The 18,929-nt window shown below is 37.1% G+C and overlaps 1 protein-coding gene across 1 annotated transcript; it reads right to left on the bottom strand.

The window, feature by feature from the left end:
• Positions 1-5,101: 5,101 nt before the first annotated feature.
• Positions 5,102-15,774, bottom strand: LOC128383518 (uncharacterized). Its single transcript, XM_053343129.1, has 21 exons — positions 15,703-15,774; positions 15,511-15,576; positions 14,945-15,001; positions 14,815-14,859; positions 13,563-13,622; positions 13,426-13,485; positions 13,032-13,091; positions 12,564-12,635; positions 12,385-12,447; positions 12,066-12,131; positions 11,412-11,471; positions 11,189-11,248; positions 10,790-10,861; positions 10,144-10,221; positions 9,941-9,991; positions 9,607-9,636; positions 7,979-8,056; positions 7,841-7,880; positions 7,692-7,737; positions 6,112-6,526; positions 5,102-5,807 (listed from the first exon to the last, which is right to left on the bottom strand). Exons 1-21 carry the CDS (start codon positions 15,772-15,774, stop codon positions 5,331-5,333), a joined length of 2,028 nt encoding a protein of 675 aa, XP_053199104.1. The 3' UTR covers positions 5,102-5,330.
• Positions 15,775-18,929: the final 3,155 nt, after the last annotated feature.

Raw genomic sequence — 18,929 nt, 5'->3', positions numbered from 1 at the left:
CGTTGGGTGAGTCATGGCAGAGTATGTATGTTAACGCAGACACAGAAGAATGTATCAGTTACGTTCACCACAAACACTATATCCTCATGGCATGCAGTGCATCATAAAAGTGTTGTAATGGTACAAGCTAATAATGAAAAAGTTGCTTCTGTGGTACAGTATCTAAAATAAACTAAATCAACAATTCTACTAGACTTTGTATTTATTTGTCAGCAATCCTAGACTAGTGTGAATTAATTACTTTTTGCTGGTTTCAGTGCATGGGGGAGAAAATGATCCTAATGTGAGGATGATGTAGATAAACAAGCAGAGCTGGATTTTTAGCTTAAACCAGCCTTGAGTAAATAAAGCATAGGCCTCAAATGTCACATCTCTGCATGTTCAGAGAGCATTCCAGTGAAAAGCGTCTGCGGTGAGGCAAATAACAATCATATTGGGTGTATGCATGGTGAGCCGCAAGGACAATACAAGTTTACACTGCTAAAACCATCGAACAAACAAGTTGCATGATGAGAAAGTGAAGTGATGAAAAGGTTTATTTATAACTGCTTAGCCATTTTGCCTCTAACCCTACATGAAGTTGTATCTAACCCTAATGCTGCTTGGCCACAATAATCCTAGTATGATCATTTTTTTGGCCAGCACATCCTTGTCCTAAACTGATACTTATAATTGAAGTTCTGTTTGTCAAAATAAAAGCAACTGCATTTTTATCATGTAATGTTTGCCTATTATTTAGCCCTCATGTCTTAAAGAGCTGCCAGTGTCAGTATCTTGAAAGAAGCTAGAAGAAGATAGCAGAAGGCAGGTTTTCAATGACGGAAGAATGCTTAAAATGCATTTAAAAAGAAGAAAAAGGTTAACTGCATCACGTTGCACTAGCTGATCTCGCCACTTGTCTTGAAAAGCAAACAACACAACTTGCAATGTGTATTTTTTAATCTCCAAACATATATCTAATCAATCTTTCAATGTGAATGTTTGATTTCTTTTTCTTCTTCTAGAAATTCAACAATGGACCACATCATAAGAGTGCAACCATTTCCAGTCAAACCAACAAGCACCCTCCCATGAACCTGTCAGCAGACTAGTATCTGTTGTTAAACCTGGAACAATACATCATACCCAACCCATGTATGGAATGAGTAAAATGAGAATGGCAAGAGAGTGAAACTAGGAAATTTACCTCTAACACTGATTATGTAATTATTGATAATTATCCTGAATCGCTTTCAACCTCGACCACACACACAAAGGAATGATCATGAACTCACTCACATGTAATGAAATGACAGGTGTAACCTTTTATAATGGGGATCACACTGTTCTGTACATAAATTAAGTTGGCAGGTGAGATAGTTAATTGTGAGTCGCTTCAGAACTATTGGATCTGTGTTGCTATGGTGAGAGGTTCAGGTTAGGTTTAGGGTTAGGGGTTGCATGTGTGAAGGCCAGTAGTCCTTGATAGAGTTAAGCCTGAAGTTCATCTCCTGAAGTCTCCAGGAGCACCACACACCTAGAAAATAAAGGCATGTTTTATATTGTATGAGCGTTCTGCTCTTGCAAAGAAACATTTTTGCATTTCAATGTATTTTATTTCACCAGGATAATTCACTCAGTATCAGTGTCAAGGTCAAGGTCAAGGTAACTTTATTAATACCCGAAGGTAGATTTGGTTGCCGTTTCCGGAGAGGGCATCACAACATTCAAACAGATACATACATACAAACTTCAGTGACAGCAGACAGTTAAAACACCATGATATATCTTAAAGAGCTGATAGTACCTTATGTCCCTACTAGAACACTGCGCTCCCAGCATACAGGTCTACTTGTGGTTCCTAGTATCTCTAAAAGTAGAATGGGAGGCAGATCCTTCAGCTATCAGGCTCCTCTCCTGTGGAACCATCTTCCAGATTTGGTCCGGGGGGCAGACACCCTCCCTACATTTAAGAGTAGGCTTAAAACTTTCCTTTTTGATAAAGCTTATAGTTAGGGCTCTTAGAGCTCTTAGCTTATGCTGCTATAGGCTTAGACTGCCGGGGGACTCCCATGATGCACTGAGCTCCTCTCTCTCTATCCATCTATCTATATCCATTAACATTCATGTACTATTAATGCGTTCAATAACCTAAACTTCTTCCCCGGAGTTGTCTGTGCTTTCTGGTCTTACAGGTAATCTGGGCCTGTAGATGTTCGGATGACGGATTCCAGTCCCAGACCTTTTAGCTTCATTGTTGACTTCCATTGTGCTTCTCTCCTCTATCCTTCCTTTCTCTCCTCTCAACCCCAACCGGTCAAGGCAGATGTTCTCCCACTCTGAGTCTGGTTCTGAGGTTACTTCCTGTTAAAAGGGAGTTTTTTCTTGCCACTGCTGCTCATATGGGAATGTTGGGTCTCTTTAAAGTTAAAACCTGAAGAGTTTGGTTTAGAACCTGCTCTACAGTATGTGTGAAGTACCTTGAGATAACCCTGTTGTGATTTGACACTATACAAATAAAGATTGATTGATTGATTGATGATTGAAAGCAGACATGGGCAAGAGCTCGCAAGGCTAACTGATCAGGATTTGAAAACAAGATAAAAAAACAACCATTAAAAGGATCACTAAAATGCCAATATAAGAAAACCTGTTAAGAGCATGGTGATTCAAAGGACATGGATGATAAATAAATAAATAAATAAGTTAAAGTCAGGTCTAATTTCCAATAAATAGAAAAATAAATAAGGTAGACCTTAAAAGTAGAAAAGTGCACTAAGACATGTTTAAAATGGAGACAGCAGCAGGAACGAAGCCGTTCCGTTGGCGTGTGGTCTGAGTATGTAATGTAAAGTAAAAACTGTTTTTAATTATTATATGTCAGTTAAAAGTAAGCAATAGTAACATTCTGCATGCTAGTTGTTTCTTATAGAATATACAATCACTGACCACTTTATTAGGAACACCTGTGCCATCTAATGCCACCCAATACTGATCTACCATGAATTCTAGATTTACAAAGTTTATAGATTATTAGTTTTAATTGACATTGTCAGAAAGGTGATAATTCTACTTAATGTTTATTATCCAGGTCGTAATGAGATGTGGTGGTGTACTGGAGTGCATTATATTGACTGGTGTTACTAATAAAGTGCTTGGTGAGTGTACATTATACAACTTTAATTTGGTTCTTCTGAGCATTTTCTTGCTCTCTTCAGTTCCAGTTGGTAACTCATTGCTGGACGTGTTTTTTAACAGTTGGTACGCCACTCCAAATGTCAAATTATATCATGTCCATCACTAAAACTTGTTGTGTCTTAAAAAAGACCTGCAATCAGTGGGATCTGGCTGACAGGTGAACAGTACCTACGAATGCATTATATCTGAAGCAGCCAACAGGGATGAGAGATGCCAATCTTCTTATTGTTCTGTTGTAACACAAAGTGAAAGAATGTGAGCACAGTTCTCCTGCCATGTACAGATAAAGTGTGATGAATCTTGTCTATTCACAAGCATGTGAAATTATTTCAGGCAGCCAAAGTTAAAACGAGCACATAACTGACTCACCGTCTGATAAGTTTAGCTCTCTATGTTGTTGCAATGTTCACCGGTAGTATTGCTGCAGTGTATTATTTGCACAAAGAGAAAAAAAAGGCCCAGGTAAATGTTTGGTCTGAACATTAGTGAGCACATTAGTGAGCACAGTGTAAATATATGGCTGTCCAGTCTGTATTGTCAATCAGTTCAAATGGAGAAAAGGAAGAATGAAGTAACAAATATATAATACATCAATCAGGTACAGCATAACAAAAGCTGCTAACATATTCATTCATTGGTAATAATACTTCATTAACGATGATAATAAAATAAGTCTAAAGAGAAGTGTTCTGCGGCTTGCTTTTGATACGATTTCTGTTGTTTTTTATCTAAGGTCCAGGTTGTACAGCACTGTTGACTTTTATCAAAGATCAGAGTGGTGTTTGCTTGGACGAAGCAAAACACATAATAGGCTTTCACTGGAAATGCATTTAATGAACTGAAGTGTTTTGAGAGGAAAAAGGATTTTTGAAATGTGTAAAACTGTAAAACTTCAAAAGTCGTGATCCTTACCAATTTTTAAATTTCTGCTTCACAGGTTAGAAGAATGTTTCTTTACACCATGTAATTAGTTGACTTCCCTCATCATCATGATATTTTGACCCCTAGAAATAGTCAGAAAAAGAGTCACCTTACAGAATGTGTTTCTATTCTATTTGTTTTCAGTCTTGAGTTTAGTCTATTATTTATTGTACTGTACTTGATGTAGTATAGGTCACAATAATGTATATGTACAGATCAGTGTTTAAAAGGAATGCACTTCTCAACCTAACCCACGCTCTCTTAGAAGACAAGAAAAATTCCTTTAAATGTCATGTTCAGTGTGTTTAGTCATGTAAGGTCAAAGACCCAAGTCCGAAGCCCATTCCAAGCATGCACTGGGTAGAAAGTATGCAAACACAATGATCTCCATCAGCAACATAGCCATTCAGACCCTTCCTACTGTATCTTTAGTTGAGATTTTCAAAGCTTTAACTGGGTGCAGTTTGCCTTTATTTCAGTGTAATGACCTCACAAGATCTGTTTTAGATATTTCCTCATTCACAAGAAGCATGTAAACAAACTGCCCCAACAAGTATTTTTGGTTGCTTTTCCATGACCTTTTTTAACAGCTACGTGCCATGGTTTTATGTTATACAGCTTGCATATTGTGTTATACACAGCACTGTAATTTACTTTACAGTTCCTGTTGACTTCTGAATCTATGTATGAGTAAGATGTAATTATCCCAGGAATTTGTGAAAAATGGCTCCAAAAGTCTGGCTCCAAAAGCCTTAATGCATGCACGTATCAGTATCATCAGTGCACACTTCATCTGTTGCTTAAGATCGGGTTTTCTACTCTCAGCTCCTCTGTCGAGTACTGTGCTCTTTCTCCCGCTACTGAGATGAGATATTTGATAGAGAAAGGGACTGACAAATAAATAGGAAACCACTTTTATTGAAAGAAATAAAGACACAGATACATTTACAATACATCAACTTCAACTGTTTTATACATTTGATTAAAATTACTACTTTAAATATTTTACTAAAAAGCAGCTACTTCGAAGTAAAGTTCTCAAACAACAAAACAACATGGCCCTTTATAGTAATGGCAATACTACAGTAATTGCTTTTAACCTCCAAAACTACTAATAGCAGGTTAATTTCTGATAAAACATTTTTGTCTAACTTCTTCAGGTTTGCTTACGTTTTATAATTTTATGATTAAGGCAGTAAAGTTTTTGGTTTTGATCCTTGACCAGCGTTCCTTCATTCTTCAAGCTCGACAAGTTTTTTAAGATCAGCCTTCAACAGCTCCTCATCCTCTTCCTCTACCTCCACCTCTATCCCATCCATAGTTTTCTGCAGCTGTTCCTTGATGTTGTTAAGCTCCAGCAGCCCATCCTGCAGTTCCTTACAAACTTCTCGGATCTTAGCAGCAAACTCTGTCTTGGCGCCTTTTTTCAGCTCCATGGAATCCTTTGCCAAGAAAAAGACGTCGAGAGCCAGGAAGAGACCAGACATCACTCCGGTGGTTATGCTCATCACCTGGGCAGCTTTAGCAGCGGTGCCTGCAACACTGAGGACCTGAACAGTGTTAATCAGGCTCTCTGTGTTGATCACTAAAGCCTTACCAGCGCGGCCGCCCTCCTTCATTACATGTTTGACGTTCTGGTTGAGGTGCTTCTTAGAGATGCTCTCAGCGTACTTCTCAAAATCCCACTCCTGAAGTGTCTCCATCCCTTCCTGTCAGGTAGCAGAACATTAGCATTAATAGACCATAGATTTATTTCTTTGGTATTTAAAATAGTGCTCCTGGTTTTGGTTGGCATGAATTTTTATGATTTTTTTTACTTCTGGAGCCGTAGGTCTCATTTTCATTGTAAACAATTTGGACACAATATTCAAGCCTTTCATCGTGTTTAAAAGAAGGGCAAACATTTAAAATCTGAGGAAACAAAATTTTCATACATGATCATCATGAGGTTTGTTTGCAAGCTTTGTATGCAGCTGAAATAAACAGGCTGAAAACTTTCTTCTAGTTCCTCACCTGCAAAAACTCAAGGCACTCTTTGATGTCCTTCATCTGCTCTTGGTAGGTTTGGATCATCGCCTCCACCTTCTTTCGGTCCGTCTTGGAATGGACCGTGTCTGTGATGTTGGCTGAAGCAGACGTCAACCCGCCTGCTGTAGCAACACCGATGCCAACCGCTGTGACGATGAGCGATGTCCCTGCAGTGAAGGGTGCCAGAATGAGGCCGGTGATGGTGGTGACAGATCCTGCGACACTGGCCAACCCACCACCGACACTAGCCGTGACCGTCTTCTTGTGGAAATTGTCGGCGGCATCGGCCAAAGCGAGGAGCTCCAGGATGTTCTGTTGCAGCGAGCCACCACGCTGGTTGAAGAAGCGAACGAAGAGACGAGCTGCCATAAAAACTCGATCAGCTGCTTCTTCCACCACTCTGAGGCAAGAAAACAGAAAGATATTATGGGAGAAACATTTGACTATAATGCAACTTATAATAGCGACAGTACAGTAAGGTTAAATGTCATCTGGGATTTAGGAAGCATTTGCAATATTGTGATGGAGCTTAAAAATGCTTTAAAGAAATTGGGCCACATTCACAAACGAATGTTTGTACGAATGTACGAATGTTTGACGCACAAATCAATATGTTCTTAAGTTTTACCTTCATATGTCTTATGTTCATAAAGTTGTTTGTACTTTGCAAACAAATGTAGAATTTCCTCAGGCCATGCATCTGCACAAATGATGGCAGGGCTGCAGTGCTCTATGCCTTAATGCAGCATCTTAATGATACTAAGTTAAAAAGCCTTATCACAAAATGTAAACTGAATACATTTGTGAAACAATTCACTTTTTCTTCATTGTGCTTCTCCCTCCTCTCTACCCCAACCGGTCAAGTCTGGTTCTGCCTGAGGTCATTTCCTGTTAAAAGGGAGTTTTTTCTTGCCACTGTTGCCAAGTGCTTGCTCATGTGGGAATGTTGGGTCTCTTTAAAATTAAAACCTGAAGAGTTCGGTTTAGAACCTGCTCTATGTGTGATGCCTTGAGATGACTTTGTTGTGATTTGGCGCTATATAAATAATGATTGATTGACTTTTTCTTCTGGGTTTATCTTCATTTTCAAGCAAATCTCTCTTTTGTTCTGATTGAAATGAACCACTGGCCGAACTGCAGATGACACAGCATTTACCAATCAGGCTTTAGGGGACACACTACGGTAAAGGCTCCGCCAATTCATCTGTTTTTAACCTTCTCTGTTCAGCAAAGCGCTCTCTTCATGACACACCAAACGGATGTCCTTATATAGAAATAGAGGCGGTATGCTGATTGCAGATAGTGGACATGCGTCTGTCAGTTATGATGATAATGATCTACTAACAGACACAGAGTGGTGAGAACAATAGTGTCTCTGGTATGCACGTGTCAGGAATGTTTCGCAAACGCTTACTTTGTGGAGAGTGATAACATTTCTACGCACATATAAGTGAAAGAGGCCCATTGTATTTTGTTTTCCCTGCTGTAATTGGCCAGTGCTGCTTACGAGCATTGAGGAAAAATTCTACAAGCCATTTGGATAACTTCAGCAAAAGTTGACTTACTCTTCAGCCTCATCGTCCTTGTTGGCCTCATTCCACTCATCCCAGCCTGAGAGACGGAAAGGAAATAGCTACAGCTAAAGTATACTTGTAGGTTTCATCTACAATAAGTGGGATCACTAATCATAAAACATCTTCAATATCTAACATACCTTCTACTGTTCCCCACCATGCCAAAAGACCATCTTCATCCTGGAAATGAAAGGTTTTAGACCCACTTCAATTATTCTTTGTGTGCAAACATGAACGAGCATCATGTGATGGAATATTATAACACAAAGTAGGCATACGTCTAGAGGGTCTGGGACTGTTCCTTCACTGGGCACTGGTACTTCAGCCAACTGTAGGGTTTGAACTTCCACTGCCTCCTAGAACAGAAAGATACTGCACACTGTACACAACCTTTGGATACCCTTGCTTCAGAAAGTTACAGATTCATTAAAAAATTGCCACAGCCTGAAAGTTATGTGTGACCTGTGTTCAAGAACGCTGTTCATTAATGCATCAATGCTCTTCTATGGTGAAACCTTAATGAGGAGATAATGCAGGTATGTAAAAACTTCACTGTGCGATTGCATTGGCCAAAAATTATCCTTTTAAGATAATGACCAACTATGTGTTATTAGAGTTTATCTCAGGAAATGAGAAGCCTTGAGCAATAACAGGAAACTGAATCTTCAACCGCAAAACCACAAGTTATCTAATCCTGACCGAACACTATTCCTTTGTAGCAAATATTTAGCAGTCATTATCATATATAGTCATACGTGACTAATTCCTATTAGATGAACATGCTAGGAAGTACTGTATTTCTTGCAGTTTACCAGATATGGTCAGTCTTTTTATGAATATTAGATTAATTGTGTTTAAATTGACCTTTTAGGAGCCTCGGAAGGCAAGTGTGCCAAATACATGAGAATTTGTGTAGTGTATTAGGCTCAACCACTTTCCTGTTATTTCATTTTATATGTCATGCATTGCCTGTATGGACGCAGAGGTTTTATCTCCCTCTTGAAAAGTTACATTTTCCTTTTAAAAGATAGTAATTGAGTGCAGGGGACACCAGAAGACTCCTACTACCACTAGTTAAAATAGTTTCTATATTATAAATTTGAATGTTAATAGGGTTAGGGAGAGGGTACTACATTGTATGTAAAAGTAAAGTAAAGTAAAAAGATGCCTACACATACAGCCTTGCTATCATTAATTGAATGTTTGGATAAACAACAATGAGACTACAGTATTTTATATTTAGCAAAATATTATCTTTTCCCTTTTACAATCAACAATGGAATCTAAAGCTGCCTCCATTTTCATTTTGTGTGGCACAGTATAAATAGACCTTAAGAATTTGAGCTCATGATTAGCTCATGGTTAGCTCATGGTTACCGCGTGGTTACCACATGACCGAGAGATGCACTTGCCAAGAGGAAACAAAAAGTCAGACAGGAAACAAAGAAAAATAGAATGAATCCGAGACAATCATGGCTCTGATCCTACTAGAGAACTTTTACCTGTATTAGATATCACTTGGGTAAATAAAGGCGATTCTCTACCCACCCTTAACAATAACATCCTGCCTTGTTTATTTTAACAGGAACATGCTGAACTGCGCTACAATGCAAACTGATTCGCATGTGAGTATATGTGTGCTTGACTAGCACTAAGTATATTTGTTTTTATGTGTGAAAATTTAAAACAGTTATTCTGCAGATCAGCTGTAGTTTTATTCAAATCCAAATTAAAAGTTCATTTCTGTGCCTTTGGTGATGTTATCAACTGCATTTTTACATCCTTCATTAAAATTGGGATCTTTTACTCACTGCACTGAAACTGTACTATACTACTATAACATTTATACTTTTCTTAGGACTGTTTTTAATTTTGTGTTTCATTCTGTTTAACAAGGCCCACCAACCTGAGTGTCAGATGATACTGCAGCAGATTCCTGTGACATTAAAACATAAATAAAAATTAGTACATGTTAAATTAATAATATTAGTTCTAAAAGTGCAAAGCTGCCATCAAGACAAACAGTAGCTACTAATATATGTCTAAATCTAAAATATGAAACATTTGGGTTTGTTCAACACTTTTTTGTTTACTATATAATTACATACAAGTTATTTTATAGGTTGGAATTTATTCAGTATTGTTCCTGGTATTGTAGAAAATTGTAATTTGTATTTTTAAGCACGAAAGGTAGCACTACTGTGGAGTTATGCAAAATAATGATGTATGTTAACTGGTACCTTTGTTCCAGACCCAAACACACTGGGAAGAATCCTCTTTATTCTAAAAGTCTAGAGAAGAAATACATGTAAATATTTTCATATTTGTACAGTCCAATTACAATTAGACTTAATCTTGACAGAGTGTTAGTGGTTAAGTGGTACTGTTCATAGCTTTTACAAATCACTTTAAATTACATGCAATAAAACCACTGCTTTCATACCACTGTGCGTTTCTTCGGTTCTTCTTTCAGCTGGCTTTTCACCTCACTGCTGGTGTCAGCATCAGCGTACCAAATAGTCTGTGGAGGGGTTGTGGGGTTAGTGCTCTTACAATAAAATGATGTATGGGTTGACTGAACATGGTGGCTTCAAAAATGGCTTGTTATAAACTATCAGGCAAGATCACAAATGTTTGTTTGTGTCTGTGTTCTGTGCAGTATTCAATGTAAGAATCCGTGACGAAACAGGCAGATCTAGTTTGGGAAGAGTGTTGGCATTTAAGGCTTTACTACATCTGTCACTGTTGCTGTGTTTTCCTAATGACTCCAAGATCACCACCATGAGCCATTCATCCACACAAAATATGTACATAAAATGGTTTCTTGTGGTACTCTTGTTGGATACTTTGTACTTTTCTGTCTTGCAGCTTGTTTTTAATGTTGACAGTAAAAATATAAAAAACAATGGATACAAGGTGTCGGTAATTGTTAATAGCAGTCTTTTAAACCAGTTATACTTATTAAAAGGGATTGCAGAGGCATCTCTCTCTCTCCCTAAATTGCATTAAATTAAATGTATGAACTATAAACATCGTAGTAGCAAACCCCTCAAGCTACATTATTGACACAGAATTGATTTGTATCTTACATGTCTCTCTATTGTGCTGTCATCCAGGCTTTCAGTACTGAGGGAGTGCTTACTGTGAATCGGCTGGGTGTCCTAATGAGAAAGAAGAGATGGGTGGGAACAAAAGCAGGGATAGTTAAGAGCAGTTGTATCTAAAGATGTAAAAAGAGTAATGGAGTGTCGACATTTAGAGAACAAACTACACTGATGAATAATGTTTGGTTGCTGGTATCTTAGAGCTATGATAAACTATTCGATTCATTCATTATGATCACTAGCATTTAATTCAGCAAATGAGAGATTGATTTAATCGTTTTTAACATGATTTACAGTTATTATAAAATGATTTGCTTTTGGGTCGCCTCTACAATCATTAAAACATTGAAAACCACAACAAAAAAATATAACCTGAATCTTTACCTTGGATGAGGAAATGGTATTAGGAACCGCAGAGTCTGTCTGACTTTGCTCTTCTGGCATCTACATTACAGCAAAATTATATTATTAAAATAAAATAGTATATCTTTTTACTTAGGAAGTTAAACACAGCATACCACACTGAGTCAGACATCATGAATTTATAAAACTAAACACTAGAAAAAGTTAGGAAAAGTTAGGTAAGAAGTTACCTCCTGCACATTACCTGAGAGTAAGACTTAAAGGGGTTTACTTTCTGCATCATCCCCTTGAACACACCAGGGGTCTAAAATGAATACAAACATGTCACATGAATGTCCCATATCACATGTCCCATTCTATTAACTATGATACATTATAAGATAGTGTTACAAAGTAAATGAAAAGAAAGGAGTTTAATCATTGTGCAGGATTTGAATTTTTCTGACCTCTGGCGCCATCTGGTGGTGTTGGAAAATGCATGCGGTAAAATAATGTAGGCAATGTTTGCAGGATCATCTCACTATGACAATTTTTTAAGTAATCAGGCTTCTTCTTTTTCTGTTTGCCGTTTCAACATATTCTTATATTCCACAGAACCTTGGTAGTGTAGAAATATAAGATACTAATTAAGAGTAACCTACTGAGTCCTGCTCTGTTTAGAAAATAAAAAGTTCCAAACATGGCTTAGCCTTTGTGTGAAACAAATATTCACTCCCCCTTATCCTTGAAAACACAGGAGGCTTTCCTTTTTAGGTAATAGCCAATTCAAAATAAGCTTATCTGAAGGCAGATGTTGACCTTACTCTCCATGAGTATCTATTTTGTCTACCACCTACACATTCAGTAAAAAAAAGAAGCTTTATTTGGCCTTTTAACATGTTGACGTGCTAAAACTGACCTGGTTGTTATTGTCTGCCAAGCTTCCATCACTGGAGGAAAGGTCACTGCGTAGCAGCTGGGTATCCTGGAAAGACAAGATGCAAGGCAGGAAAAACAAACTGCATTTAAACATCACAAGCAGCTCTTTTCACAATGTTGGAACACTTTTGGAATAAATGAAGGGGTTTGATTAAAATAACCATACAGGATTGGACAAAACATTCATATGTCTGATCTGTTAACAACATCCAGAAAAGTAAGATAACAGGCAATGTCTATTGGATTATATTTTTCTCTCCAAATATCAATATCATTGTCATCAGGATTACCACACATACCTTTGACTGTGAGGATTTGAATGGATTGACTTTCTGCATCACCCCTGCGATCCCCCCTGGGTTCTGAATGATAAATACATTAATTGTACAATGGAAGTATAAGCATAACAACTTGAACAAATCATAATACCTTATGAATAGGGCTGTGACTTAGCACATCAGTACAACAGGACATGTACCTGTTTTCCCTGAAGTTCATTTCCAGTCTCTTGGACATTGGCAGAATCGTTTTGAGCATCGTTCTTTGGCACCTGTAACCAAGAATTGACACAGAACTTAATTCTTTGTACAATTTTTTACCTCTACAACCCTGTTGTTAAAAAATATATCCTAGGGCGACAGTTCAAGGGTTCTGAAAATTCAGATTGAATTTACAGATGACTTTCCTTTAGATTCACTATCTAAGAATTTCAAGATAAAACACCAACAAGTATAAAAGTGGCACATCACCTCATCATGATATCACCTTAAGTCAACATGTTAAGCTCTTGTCAATCACTTGGTCTCAATAAGTCTTATTATTATGCACTAGTCCTAGTCAAAAGCAGGTAAACTCTGAAGTGCTATCTGTTGTTTCTGATGCTTTGCTTCATAAAAAGATGAGTTGCTTACAAGGGTTGCAAATGTTAAATTATCAGAGACAGTACCTGTGTGGAAGTCTTGAACGGGTTGACTTTCTGCATCACCCCTTTAAACATACCAGGGTTCTGAAACACAACCACACAAACGGATCATCCTGTGCTCCATGAAGTAAGTTTTTAAACTCAAGCAATGCTATGGAAACCTTGTATTTTCAGCAAAAAACATCACACGTTATCTCCAATTACAGTTATTAATTTTAGAGGTTTTAGTACAAATGCAAAACTCAGCTTGCATTTTAAAAAGAAAAGACAACAATAATGACAAACAGCTAGATTTCTGCTGCAGCATCAATTCTTTCTTCTGTTGATATTTATATTGATATTTATTTTATTAAAAGTTTATGGGAGAAAATCTGGTTTCTAATCAGGTTATAAAAAAACTAAAAAAACTTTAACACACCTGATTTGTGTCTGAAACCCTACCATGCTCCAGTGACTCTGACGATGGAGCTTTAGAGACCTGCGTGAGAAGACTCAGTTGAGTTAGTGCTGTATTGTCTGACAGATAATTTTATAATAACCATTATAAATGGTTACCTGGGAGGTGGCCTTGAATGGGTTGACCTTCTGCATAACCCCTTTCAGCATACCAGGGTTCTGTAATGGAGATTTTATAGAAGAATGCAGGTTGTGATGCCAAGGTCCGATTTTCTGCACATATATCTGATTTTCTTGACTTCCTGTTGACATCTACTTTTAAAAGTGTCCCATATCCTACAGTTACCTCTGTTTACGCTTGCTTAACACTTGAAACAACAAGCATGTGTACATGAGGGTTTGGTTACTGAAATGGAAGTAAACAAACAGCCATTCCCACACAAATGAAATGCAAATAATAACTCAAGCAATTAGTTTTTGAAGCATCTTTAGAGGTTAACAAAATATTGGTCACATTTTAAGAGTAGAGCTCTTTGCAGGCTGGGTGTATGCAATGATCACTGCTACACTGGTTCAAAGGGATATGTAGATGTGGGAAAGGTGTCTGCTGTCTTGAGCCTTTTACCTCCATTTCATTTTCAGTGTTTTGTTTATTTTCAGTGGAGAATAGTGGTTCATATGAATGTAGCATTATATCCTACATTATTAAAATGTGAAAAAGTATAAAATTGCCACATTTTCAATGACATGCACCGCAATGACAGGTAATACCAATCGATCTGTCTGTTTAGGTGACGTCATATGGCCAGATATCAGATTTATTTCCACATATGATATATGACATGCTTTTTTCCTGTTCACACTTACATAATACATATCCTGTCTGTGCCCCATGTGAGCAAATAAATCTGAATTTGTTCGCTTTCACCAGACAGTGTAAATGCAGTGTAAATGCGAGGACTGCTAATTTAGCCTTTGAGATTCTCCATGATTGTGTACACTGTGCACATTGCATAATTATTTTTCCATGACTTGCTATGGAGGCCACGCCAAAGATAATCTGTTTCCACCCTTGTTTGGATAAAGACATTGCTGTTTCACAGTGAGGCTTAGTGTGACTTTGAAAAAAGACAATAGGTATCCTGGGTACTTTTATTTTATTTCATGAATTACTTTTACAATTGTAATCTGGTACTGATAACATTTTTACATTTAAACACTCACTGGTTTGTTATTGTCTCATTTTTTATTAGAATATAAGCAGAAAAAGAAGAGCTATTCCAAAAGGATCTTGTCCAAACTATGAGTGGCTATAAGAAAACAAACAACTAAGCACAATATTTATACTTTGGTATGTTTGAGTTGGACTAAATGCAAATTGCTGTGCAACTTATATTTGAGTTCTTCTTACCTGTGTGGCCTGAGTTCCCTGTTCTAGTGACTCTGAAGAGGAGGCCTGAAAACAGAACAAAAGTTGAACCATATTTCACATGACATACTCAAAATTAGAGCAATAAGTGTGTCATGTTTTAGTTTTTTACCTGTGAGGCAGACTTGAATGGGTTGATTTTATGCATAACTCCCATCACCCCTGTCCTCTGATGTTCGTGCAAATGGACATAGTGATTTTGACAAAAATGTAAGTCAATCAGAAGATACAGTTTAATAGTTTTGTTCTGATAAACAGTATAAAGTAATTATGGCCTCCATGTCTGAGTTAACTTCCACAATAAGTCAATGAATTGATTAGTTGCCAACCATTAAATGAATCGTCAATTTAACTATTTTCATAATCAGTCATTTTAAATTGTGTCTGATTCCTGCTTCTTAAATGTGTTTCTGGTTTTGTTTAGTCCTCTATGACAGTAAACAGAATGTCTTTGTGTTTCTGACTGCTGATTAATTCAAAAGAGGACACTGGAGGGTGTCAGCTTGGACTCTGGAAAACAGAGATTCAAAATTTACCATTTTTTTGACATTTTAATGACCAAAAAAGAAATTGAATAATAAAGAAAATATTCAATAGCTTAATATATAATGAAAATAATCACTTTTTAGCAGCTGGAGACAGAATGTAAACATTGTGGCTGACAGTGTGAACATTCACCTGCGAGGCTGAGGTCATTCCTGCATCCTCACTGCTCAGGCTGTGTATGATTGGGTTGTCCAGATCCTAGAGTTGAATGATTTGATGGTATAAACACATGTAAACAAACAAAACACCCTTCTTTAACATAACGTCTATCTGTGTCTCTCTCTCTCTCTCACACACACACACACACACACACACACTCCATACCCCCTTGCTGGGTCTCTGTGGGACAACTGGAGTCGTGGCTGTTGAGTCTTTATCTCTTTTGAACATGTTCATCCTGAAACACAAAGTGTTTTCAATGTTAGCAGGTGATGAGGCAAGAAAACATGGCTCCAAATTCATAACTGACAGTTGCAAACACTGTTGTACTGGAATAAAACATGACTAATGTGGGTTTCAGCACTGGCTGCCCTTTCTATGGACCCACACACCAAATTCCATTCAAATATCTGTCCATTTAAAGGTACACGGTGTAGCTGACACACATCGAAAAGGTTTTAAGTGTGAGTCGACTGCTTTAAAGACATTTTTTGTTTTACTGATAAAAACCGGTTTGAATGAAATCCATAACATGACGCATTTTCAATTACACTACCAACTTTATTTGGGTTGACATTGTCTGCTCGGGTGAAGTGTTATTGATGCAGAGCGCTTATAGAAAAGTTGTTTTTGGTAAACAAGCTTACGCCTAATTGAAAATGTGTCCAGTTGAGAGGAAACATGTCTGTAAGTCGCTTTCTACACCCTGTTAACAGAAAAGGGAACACACATTTGAACTGACGGAACTTTACACGCAGTTTGGTTGGTGCCACATAGCGATACATCACATTGTACTTATATCCGCCACTACAGAGGAATGTTTGACAACACAAAACTAAAGCTAGAACATAATGAACCGAACAGGGTGCCTACCTCACGAGTTGCGTGAAACAAAAACGGCCAACAACAAATGTTTTTTTAAAATCTTATAATAGCCTCCGTGTACTTTCCCTTCATAGTACAGAGAAGTCAAACTGGTTTGGCAAGGCGGACCACGGAAGGGAAACTATTACAGAGTATAATGTGACTCTTGCCTGCTCTCATTTCAGGGAGTTTTTGTTTAAATGCGAACAATGTGCAGTTAAAACACCGATAGTCACACGTCCTGCTCCCAAACCGGCAATCACATGAGAGAAAAGCAGAGTCATGTCCTCGGTAAGGTCACCTGGGCTGGGCGTGGTCTCCATGGACCTATTTTTCGTCAATCTACCCCTTTGTACAGGTGGAAAGTAACTAAGCACATCAACTTTAAGGAACTTGTACTTAACTAGATTGTTTCCATGTTAAACTATATTAGAGTTTCACTCTATTACATCTCAGAGAGAAATGTTGTAGCCTACTCTATACTCCACTACATTTATTTGACAGATTTAGTGAGTTTTCAGATGAAGATTTGACACAATGGATAATATAACAAGCTTTTAAAATACAACACATTGTCAAAGATGAAACCAGTGTGTAGTCGGGGTGACATTTCAGATGTCTATGAGTTGTTAACAGCTCCACCAAATAGTGATTTTTGCCTCTCAACTTCTCACATGGTTTCATTTCAATTAATGTTCAAATTATCCAATATTTCACCAACATTAATCATCTCACCACCCCTCAGTTTATCTGCAGACCCTTTGGGGTAGTGTAAACTAGCTCCACCTCCAGCAGCTACAACAGTAACATGCTGCTCTAACACTGATGCTTCACTATTAATAATCTAATGATGTCATATATAATAATATATCAGTCAGAGGGACCAAACCACTACTTTTACTGTAATACTGCATACTACATCAATCATCTTTTAAGCTGTCTTTGTTCTCCTAATTTCCTTTTCCTTTCGTTCTTTTTCCCCACTTCCAACAATGAAATTCACTAATTATTATGCTTTCACCGCCTTTCAAACTATATTGAAAATGATGCTTTGATCAACTGTTTAACAAATGGTGCAAGTCAAAAGAACATTCATAAAACTATGTATCTCAGAATAGTCTGAGTTAAGGTAAATACCTGCAGACAGGAAGAGTGACCACAAACAGGAAACACAGTAAACAGGACATATTTACAAACACTCTTTATTTACACATTCAGCCTTACATTAAAATATCTAAATATGCTAAAATAAAACATTTGAATTTTTAAAAACATTTCCATTCAGGTTAAAATAATGCAGGTGGAAGACCATAATCTGAATACAGTATCTACACATATGCACAATCATATTTACTTAGATGCCACATGTTATGAGCACAAGTGTCTATGGTTGTTGTAAAGACGATAGAATTAACAATATGAACTAGCAAATATGTGTGCACAGGATGTTTCTGTAAACCAACTAGACACAGATGACGGTACAATTTTTGTGCAATCATTTTACATTGTGACACAAGTAGCTTTAAATATAGAAACATGTCAACATCACATGCAACGAAAATATGCAGATGGAAACTTTCCAACATTTTGCATCTCATGCATCAGTAAACAACAAATTCCAGGTTTAACAATGACCATTAAAGCTGATTCAACACACTAAAACAATGAGGATGTAACATAATGAGCGTCACCAAATTAGAACTGCAGTCTATAAAATTGTGAACCATGCTTTTTATTTTGTTGTTTTGTCCATCTCTTGGCACACAACAAATATCTACTCTATTTAAAGTATACAGTAGTAGATTGATGTTTTGAAGCAATGTCATGAATTATATATTAAAAATAAGTTACTCAATAATAATAAAAGATAAAAATATTTGTACTGTATATTCATATAAGATGATGTGAGCAGAAACTTATTTACAAATGTAGTCCTATATTAACTAGAGTACAGTTACTGCAATTAAACTAATGACAACTATCAACATAAAAAGTCAAGTTTTACCCGCACAGTTTCCTCTTTAGGTCTCATGGTATATTCATAACTATCAACTCCAATTAAATATAATACCCTGACAAGAATACTACACCCCCCCCCCCCTTTTTTTGATTGCATAATATTGCAGGCTGCTATTGTTAAATTGCGTTTTCCTTGTATACATACAGTACAGTGGATGGATAAATTGAACTAGAAGAAAAAAATAAAACAATTCACCTGTGTCAACAAAACTACATTCTTCTGATACACCTTATAGATAGCACACCTTTTTCCCAAAGAACAAAACAAACAGTGCAAAAATGAAGGTTTGTGTCATTCTGAACAGTCCATGTGTGGAAAGTGAATACCGTACATATAATACAACAACCTGCAGCAACAATTTTAAACAATTAAAATTCAGATTCTGCTATTTTTATCTAACTCATGATGATAAAAGTTTTGTCACATAAACCCTTCTAATATAAATGAAACTTCCCTGTTGGTTCATGAATTCCTTTAAAAGCAACAGTTCCCCATTTCAGCCAGCAGA

The sequence above is a fragment of the Scomber japonicus genome, chromosome 22, assembly GCF_027409825.1.
Source record: "Scomber japonicus isolate fScoJap1 chromosome 22, fScoJap1.pri, whole genome shotgun sequence".
Lineage (NCBI taxonomy): Eukaryota > Metazoa > Chordata > Actinopteri > Scombriformes > Scombridae > Scomber > Scomber japonicus.
This window is presented reverse-complemented; position numbering and strand designations above follow the sequence as displayed.